General features: G+C 36.6%; 1 protein-coding gene across 1 annotated transcript in view; it reads left to right on the forward strand.

Moving 5' to 3' along the window:
* Positions 1-9,254, forward strand: part of kcnk13 (potassium channel, two pore domain subfamily K, member 13) — a 50,977-nt gene extending 41,723 nt beyond the window's left edge. The window contains exon 2 of the mRNA XM_002933200.5: positions 2,981-9,254. Coding sequence (XP_002933246.1) covers positions 2,981-3,873 — 893 coding nt within the window. The 3' untranslated portion in view covers positions 3,874-9,254. The remainder of the gene's footprint in view (positions 1-2,980) is intronic.
* Positions 9,255-9,558: the final 304 nt, after the last annotated feature.

A 9,558-nucleotide genomic window follows, 5' to 3' on the forward strand; every position in this document is an offset into this window, starting at 1 on the left:
TTATAGGCTACACACAGTTGAAAGATGTTAATTGCTAAATTCTGGGAAACTGTGTCACATTTGGTCTTCCGGAAGTTAGATCACTTTGGTCTCCTGTAGTTAGATACAGCTACTCTTGCCTTCAAAATTAACAATTTTGCAAGTTTATGATAACTTGAAAAAACCCAGTGGGATTTATTTTGGTGAGTGTGCAAAACCATATATATTTGAACTATTCAAGGAACGAGAACCAAAAGGAGGCGTATACTGTTTATAGCAAAAGTATATCAGCTATTAGCACTTGGATTAACTTGATACATGAGCAGAATGATTGTATCTGGGGGTTTTCTTAACTTTGATTCTGAACGTAACGGGAAAGATTCCCTAAAATTTGGCTGTCGTTTCTCGAATTTTTAGGCAATGCAAAATGGGACAGATTCGCTCATCACTATTAGGGACATTATGTTTTACTGCCAGGATCCACTCTGTTTTATAGATAACACTCCATTTGATTGTTAATAATAAATATAGTTATTATAGTCATTCATTTCTTTTACTTAACCTGTTTGTGTATCACAAACATTGTTTTTGGAGACCTTAAAAAAAAAAAGCACATAAGATAAATGAGAATCTGATGGCATCTATCAACATTTCTGTCACTTGATGACAGGGATGCCTGAAAATACCACAGTGGTGCAGTGGTTAGCATTTCTACCTTGCAGCACTGGGGTCCTACTGACATGAATGCCTGTGCTTGCGGGGGTTTCCTCTGGGCACTCTATTTTCCACCCACACTCCAAAAACATAGAGAAAGGTTAATTGGCTTCTTCATTAAATTGACCATAGTGTGTATGTGATAGTGACCTTAGATTTTTAGCTCCACTGGGACAAGGACTGATGTGTCATTGTGTGTAATGTCATATGTTATATAAATAACTGATAATATTGACCATGTCACATAAGGGCAATTAATATAGTCTCCAGTAAAGGCCAGGAGCAATTTCTGATTCAGTTGATGGTAATTGTGTGTCCCTTTAATGTGGTGAGTCCATGTTACTCACTTTTAATGCTTGAGAATTCTCAGCTTTTTGCTTTATAGCATTGGCATATATATTGTTGTTGCTGTGGTATGTAGCATATCAAAGAGCCTTCAGTCACAATAACAACTGAATATAAGTCAGTCTTTTAAGCGCTGAATATCTGCTGGGTATTACTCAAGCCTTCTTTGTTGGATTTGCCAACATTCTCTTGGATATTCCTGATTGACAGCTTTCTCTTGTTTATTCTGTCCTTGGTACAACAGTGTGCGTCATTCCACCAACATTCAAGTTCATCCTGTTTCCTTGATAAATCCACCTACTTGCCTCCCATGCAGTCCATGGGTGTGATAAAGGGGTGAATCTTTATTAATATTATTTTTATTAATTACAGGATCACTGATTAAATCTAATGAACTTCTAATGAACTGTTAATGACCAACTACTACAAGAGTAGAATTTAAAAATATTTATTTATCTTTGTATTATTGTAGTTACAAGGATAGCCAGTTCAGCATTAGTTCAGTTAGGAGCCTTTAAACTTTGGTGTGATCTTTAGGTTCCCAAAAACCAAGCGATGATCCATAATTCCTGGCACTCATTTAGGAGTCCGAGACAAAGCTCCTGACCCAAAGCATAGGTTGTTCTTGATCCGATTAGAAAATCAAACCTGGGGTAGGCCCATGTGGGGTCCCCATACATGGGCAGATAAGCTGCTGAATCAGTCTAAATCTGCCTGTGCATGACCACCTTTAGGCAATATTGTTTCAGTAACAACAATAAACAAGGACTATGGACTGTTTACCCAGCAATGTATGTACAAGGACACAGAACTTCCTTTATCGTCACAACAGCATCCTAACTGCACTGAATCTACTTCCTTGACTAAACCTAAACCTCAAACATCAAAGCAGACATTTATACATTGCTTCTTATGCATCCTGTATTCCTCATTGCCACTAGACTTATTTACAGTTTAATTGAAAAATTGCTTTTTATCAACCTCTTTCCTTTAGGTTGTTAACATACATTCTATCTAAATGGCCAGTGCCCCCTTATATGCAAATTAAAAACTGTATATTTTTTTTCTCCATTTTTTTTGCCTGTGTACCAAGGCACTTATGCTATGATTGCAGTATTAGGTATCTCTATCCATGTTCAAATCATCATCAGCTTTTATCATTGCTATTGTTAATCCATGAATAGGAGCTCTTTGCGTCAGGCACTTCTCTTTGAATTCATATTGGTTCTGCCATTATTATTTTATTTTTCATTTAAATGTATTCATTTTCAGTGCGACATATTAAATTTACATGCAACCATACCTTCCTAGCATTAAATAGCTTGTTCTTGTTCTGACATTCAGTCCTACTTGAGCCATCTGCTATTGTGGAAATACATGGGAAAGTGAAAGGTATTTATCATCCTGGTAGTTAAGAAATGTTTGTAGTTATACAGCATGATGGCAAAAATGAACATTCCAGAAAATTTGTAGGGATTACGAAAAAAAAATAGACAGATATAAAGGGACTGCATTCCAGATTGAAAGTAAAAGCACTGTGTGCAGATTGTATATATCAGAGACCTCTCATTTTAACTTAGACATCACAAACAGAATAATTTTACAGCACATAGGGGTGAGCACAAGTCAAATGGATTGGAGCTTTTGAGAAAAAGTATAAATAAATGTTATATACCCAAAAATTAGTGAAAATGAGAATGGCAGCAAGTGAACCATTGAAAAATGGAATAGTTGAATATTGACGGGATCAGGACTATTTCAGCTCTGCCTATTGCTGATGTGAATTGGTTTGTCTATTCATGAAAATTGCATTGATGAATTTTGGAGTAAAATGTTTGTTTATACCAGAAAATCATTAAATGACAATTTCACAATTGTTTGAAAGCCAATTTTTACACCTGTGTTTTTACTGTTCTTCTGAATATTGTTTTTTCTTTTCTAGGTTTTGGTATGACTACTCCGGCCACTATTGCCGGTAAAATATTTCTTATCTTCTATGGCCTGATTGGCTGTGCAGCAACCATCTTGTTCTTCAACCTCTTCTTGGAGCGGCTGATCACAGTAATTGCCTACATAATGAAGTCATTCCATGAGAGGCAGTTAAAAAGAAAGGGGGGGCTCCCTCCTGAAACAAGGCGGGGATCTGGACACTCAGAAGTAGACAGCCTAGCTGGTTGGAAACCTTCTGTATATTATGTCATGCTGATACTTTGTGTGGCATCAATTATTATATCCTGTTGTGCCTCAGCAATGTTCTCTCCTATTGAAGGATGGGGTTACTTTGATTCCCTTTATTTCTGCTTTGTTGCCTTCAGCACTATTGGTTTTGGGGACATGGTCAGTAGCCAAAAAGCCAAATACGAGAACCAGGGGCTTTACCGATTTGGAAACTTTATCTTCATACTTATGGGAGTTTGCTGTATTTATTCTTTATTTAATGTTATATCTATAGTCATTAAACAATGTGTTAACTGGATATTGCGGAAATTAGAGTGCAGGTGCTGTCAGAGATGCCAAAGAAAACTTTTTAGGCCTAAGAGAAATGCGGTTATGCCAGGAAATGTTCGAACTAGAAGGAACATCTCTATAGAAACAGATGGTGTGTATGAAAGTGAAACCGATGGACGGAGAATGTCTGGTGAGATGATCTCCATGAAAGACTTCTTGGCTGCCAATAAGGTCTCTTTGGCTATCATGCAGAAACAGCTTTCAGAAACTGCCAATGGCTGCCCCAGACAAATTGGCACAAGTTCCAGGCACAATGGATTCTCAGGTGGTATAGGGGCATTAGCAATTATGAATAACAGATTGGCAGAGACTAGTGTGGACAGGTGAATATAACTAATATGGATTCCAGAACTAAGTAGGACTCTTGAAAATATACATGCTAAGTGCCATATTTTGGGTGTGACATTCTTTAGATGCATGAATGAGAATCACTGGTGGTCCTTTAAAGATAAATCTGTGAAAGTGGGTATGGATATAACATGTCATCCTTTTACAGTTATTCCTCCAGCCAACTACAGCATGCAAAGATGAACCGAGACACCAGTAGAGTTTATCCCAGAATATGCCTTCCCGAAATAGCTCAGGAACCAGATGGGCATACAAAACAGGTAGCAGGTAGCAACATATCACCATCCCTATTTAGGAAAATGCACCTAGTGTTAGGGGGAGAAAAAGTCCTGATATCTGTCTATCTCTCATCTTACTGTCCATTTGTGTGTTTGACCTATATTTTTTTATTGATACAACTGTAAAGTCATCTGAAAATGGGTTGCACCCTCTGATCTTCCCTGTGTAGCATGCATAATTGGTTCAATGCTATTTTGGAAGGCATTTTCTGGCATACTGTACTGCAACGAGGAGCACTTTAGGAGTTATTTTAGTTAGGTACATAAAGCACTGTGAGTTACATTTATTAAATACTGTACAATGAGATAAGCCACTGCACATGTATGCTCTTTTGCAGGTACCTTACCAGGACTCTGACTTTTAGGCACAGTTTGGTAATCTACCTGGTAACCTACCTGCAGAGTGCATAGAGCACCTTATACCTACCATACCATGTTGTATTTACAGATCTCTCACTACTGTTTGTAACTACTCCATTTTGGCTTTGCACCTTATGACTATTACCCAACTGCTCAACTTGACAGTAAATATTTATAACCCTGTACCAGAATAGGGCACTTTATAACCCATTTATTAACAACCCTCTGTGTGATCAGAACACAGCTGACATGGAAGCCTAGAGAGTTAATAAAGGAAACATTTTAGACAGATCATATTTCTATGGAAAGCCACAACGCAGTTCAACAGGTCCTTCAGGATATAATTGATATTTCTCCAAAGGAGAATAAAGAATGCAACATTTTACATAGTTTGTGACAAGACTTTGCCCTTTGCACTGTCCATTAGATCTAAGACGGACCCCATATTGCTGCTACATGTACTTTTAAAAGGGACAGTGCAGCCTTTTCTTTTATTTATTAATGTTGTATTTAGCATGGATAAGCAGATTGCTTTTAAATTATTAACCCTTTTTAATAACTGTAAATTTCAGAGGGTAGAAATACTTTTTCTGATAGGCTTTAACTAACAAGTAACTAGTCTTTTTTTTTTGTTTTCTGCCTTGTCTTCTATGGGTCTATAATTACCTATACAGATAAGTTATTTGTATTTTTGTGATTTGGAGCTTTTTCTGATCATAACCTTCTTTTTACAAAAACAGCAATACGGTGTTACCTCTTAAACTGCACCGGCTGCAAGCTTCCTTAAAGCTATATGCACTCATTGGGCCAGGTGGCCATTCATATTCAGACAAACCGAGGGAGGACCACATCAATGATTGAATGTGGTCCTTGCCCAAATGTGATTTTCAATCCTGATAGGTAGGGTGGCCAATATGGTTCCAATATGGATAGCCAGATTCTGTGCCAAATTGCTTGTTGTGCATTCACTCCTACTAGTGAGCCAATTTTCTCTCTTTTGATATTGAACATCTCTTTGATATTATTATCTATGTCTTGCCCTGTACCCAATGTGATGCAAGTGTCACATAGACTTTATGCAGCCAGTGAAGCCCCAGATACTAGAAATACTTTTTCTGAGCTTTAACTAACAAGTAACTAGTCTTTTTTTGTCTGCTGCCTTACCTTCTATGGGTCTTTAGCTGCCAATACAGATGAGTTATCTGGAAATCTTAATGATTGAGTTTCTCATGTTATTTATAATACGCATAGAATAAACAATATAATAGACTAAAAGGCCCAGAGGTTTTGCAAATCAGTGTTATTTCTAATAAATGGATGTTGCTGGGCTTCAATGATTGCAAACTGATTACATTTACATTAAATGCAATCTGTACAGTGTTTTTATCTCGCTTTTCTACAAGTGTTCCTGATTTTTCACATGATGTAATTACCTTATAATAGACTGGCCTTTTATATTGAGGAAAAGGAGCTTGTTTGCCTTATTCTGTTAGGAAAATATTGCTTCATTTTGTGGGGCATCTCTGTTCAATATCTGGTGTATAGGTTCCAATGCGACAGTATTGTACAATATACAACATATAGTGCTCATAAATGTCTCCTTCCCTAATAAAATACAAAATTCACAGAACATAATGGTTTAAATGTATATGGACACAACATCATTAAATAATAACAATAAAACAAGAGGTTGCATTGTCCCTATAACAACTGTACACCCAAGTCAGCTACACTGGATGGCCATAAATGTATCTGTGTTCAATAACTTATGCTATTCATGCTACTAGAACTAATACATTGGCACACCGGTGGGTATTTACAATTTTGTAGAGGTCAGTATTTAGTGCAAGGCTAGTGGCAAGACTAGAACATTGTGCTAAAGCTCAGTTTTGTTTAAATTACGCCCGGTGTGTGTTTAACGAGCAGACTGTGGGTCAGTGGGGCTCTGCTTTCAAAATGTTTTGTTTTTATGAATCCTTTGTTTTTATTATTTAAAAATGTTGCAGAGTTAATATTTGTGAGTGTTTTGAAGAAGAATACTGTCCCATTTGTGCTTGTCTCTAACACAAGACAAAGGATGTAAAAGCAATATGTCCTAAATACATTGCATTATTGTTAATCTCTTCAGTATTTAAGTTACCTGAAAAAGAAGCAGATATTTCCCACCAGAGAAAAGGTCAAATATCCAAGGCAAAGCCTGACAGATGAATTCTTTATTACTAGAAAAGAACAGAAATGGACATGGCACAAATGATTCTCTTGCATGCATCTCACTTTAATTTTAAAGATTTGTGCCATTTCTTTGGTCCATTGTGTTACTTTCAATGCAACAACAATGCAAGTCTATTAAATATTATTATATATGTCTGGTAATGTGGGGCATTTTTAATTACTGACTGAAAAATTGAGGGGTCCATGTAAAATAATTACAAATCAACCATGTGATCACTTTGTTAATGCAGCATATAGCAAATTATTAGTATTGGTATAAGTAAGATTCTGGTTTTATATTGTTCATTAGCAGACAATCAAATGCCATGTTTACAATGTTCAGAGCCAAGATTATCAGTAACTAATGGTGTGATTGTGTCTTGGAAACATGTACCCTTTTAGGTCAATTAGTCATATAGTATGACATCTTAATTGGTATGTATTTGCCATAATAACTGTTGCTGAAAAATATCAATGTATGGATTTATATGTAAGCAGAAAACAAACATATCACTGATTTCAAGAAAATCCCAATAGATGAGCTGTTGATTTGTGCCAAGGCACAGTGTTGTTGTTCTCAGTAGACAGAAAGATCAGATGAGAAAATAGACTGTGCTTGGAAAAAAAAACATTTTACACACAAAACATAATATTCATTTTACCATATAATGTTGGGTCATGCCAGCTTTCACTTTCAGCCTGAGCTCAACAAATCTCTGGACACTCTGGAAAGCAGAGGTTTGCACAGACGCCACTGGATAGCAATTGATGCAGCCGGAGAGATAATAGGGATCATTTACGATTCCTCCAGGCCCTTTGCATTAGGGCATATGTGCCGTTGATACATGTTCTCATTGCATATATGATGCCCTGACAGATCTGAAAGACAGGCCTGCAATTTATTTTCACTTTTGCATTGATCTGCTCATTTGAGACTTTATCCAAGACACTGACAAAAAGATCTGTGCCAATTAGCCAAGCGTATAGTGGTGGGGTTTGTTTTTAGGGTCTTAAGATTTTATACAATTTCATTCAGACACGTAACAAATCACTACAATAACAAACTCACTGTTAGCTATAAGAATGAGAGGAAAGGCTGCAGCAATGCAAACCTTTAATATAGCACAATTTATTATATACCCCACTTATGACTTTCTTAATACAAACTCAGTTCCTATATACGTTAATAGCATACATTTTCCTATTGCTGTCCATTTACTGCTAAAGAGCTAAAAAGCCAACTGTCAGTAGCAAAGAGCCCGCTACAGAAGAACAGGAACAGCACCTCTTGTCTTTGTAGATTAAAATGCCTTTATTGCAAAGTTTTTTGGGGCAAACAACAACAGCAGCAACGTTTCAGGTCACATAAGACCTTTTATCAAGCTGACTACTACTCTCCAAAGTAGCAAAGAGCCCATCAACCTTCCAAGCTACCTCAGGTTTTTGCCTTTTGCTCCAGAGCACCGGCCCCCTGGCTCCCACCCCATTTGCATCATTCACTGCTTCTCTTACTTACCTGTCCTACTGTCTTGCCACTTCCTAAGTTTAACATCTGATGGTCCCCTACAGAAAGTCTTGCACGAATTGGGTCCAAATACTAGGGAGAAGATGAATCAGCATTTAAATTAACTTACATTTTTTTGCAATTTAAGGTTTTAACAACTGAAAAGTTGTGATTGCAGCTACTTTTGAGTTTCCAAAATTAGAATATTGAAGAATTATGAAGCGCAAAAAAATTGAAAGCACAAATGTAAACAAATTGGCACTTGAAAGCTGAGTTACCATAGGCATGAACGGTTGTTGTATATTCAAAATGAAGCTATTTTTAAATGTAAGTTTTTGAGATTAATTTAATATTCAGATTCACTCAAAATTAAGGGTGGAGTGAGATTTCACTGCTTTCAAGTCATTTTGAAATGACTCCAAAATTCAAATTTTAATAAGTCTACTTCCCTTGTCTTTGGATCTATCAGACATCTCAACAGGTGCAGACAATGAAACATTATTTCCCCAAAGTTTAAAGATAAGGAATTATAAGTCCCGATGAAGGATAAACAGTTTTTCCAGAAGCTAACTATTCCCACTGCTAAAGGAACATGAAAACAACTACTTCTTTTCAACTGGTGAATTCCTTTCATTAGCACCGTGCAGGTACCAGGAGTGTCTGACATAATTTCTAATATTGCTATGGCTACCATTGCCTCGGATTTCTCTATGGCATTTAATTATTGTGTAACTCCACTGACATTTTCTCACTGGGTATCCAGCAGTTTATGAATTATCAGCAATTGATTGGTAATGTGCAACTGAAAGCAATAAGATGTAATCCAACAGAGCGAGCAGAGAATGTACTATTTTTTCTGTATCCCTTGGCTGAATGTTTGTGACATTTGAATGAATTTGGCAGCCTGTGACGCATTTATTTTCACCACTTTCAATGGTTTGTAAATTATAAAACAAAAAAGGGATGATATCAATGCTATTTTTCTATTAAAAAAGAATTAGAGTGTTTGTCAGTTTGAGTATATCATTTACCAGTAGCTTGATCTGAAATAACATTAACGAAATAAATTCAGTATAATCCAGGATATTTTTAAAAAAAATCTAAATCAGGGATGTCTAACAAGTTTTCTATTCCAGTACTGAGCATTACAGGTATGCTGCTTGTTCCCATTTCTGGGAGTCCTCAATTCCTCCACACAACTTCCTGTCCTTTTCCATGCTAAGACTTCTTAGACTTCCTACCTTCACAACTGTTAGGCAAAATGTGCCCTTTTCCTTCCTGATTTAAGGCTACCAGGAAAAGTCCCTTTCC

This window comes from Xenopus tropicalis, chromosome 8 (assembly GCF_000004195.4).
Source record: "Xenopus tropicalis strain Nigerian chromosome 8, UCB_Xtro_10.0, whole genome shotgun sequence".
In the NCBI taxonomy this organism is placed as follows: domain Eukaryota; kingdom Metazoa; phylum Chordata; class Amphibia; order Anura; family Pipidae; genus Xenopus; species Xenopus tropicalis.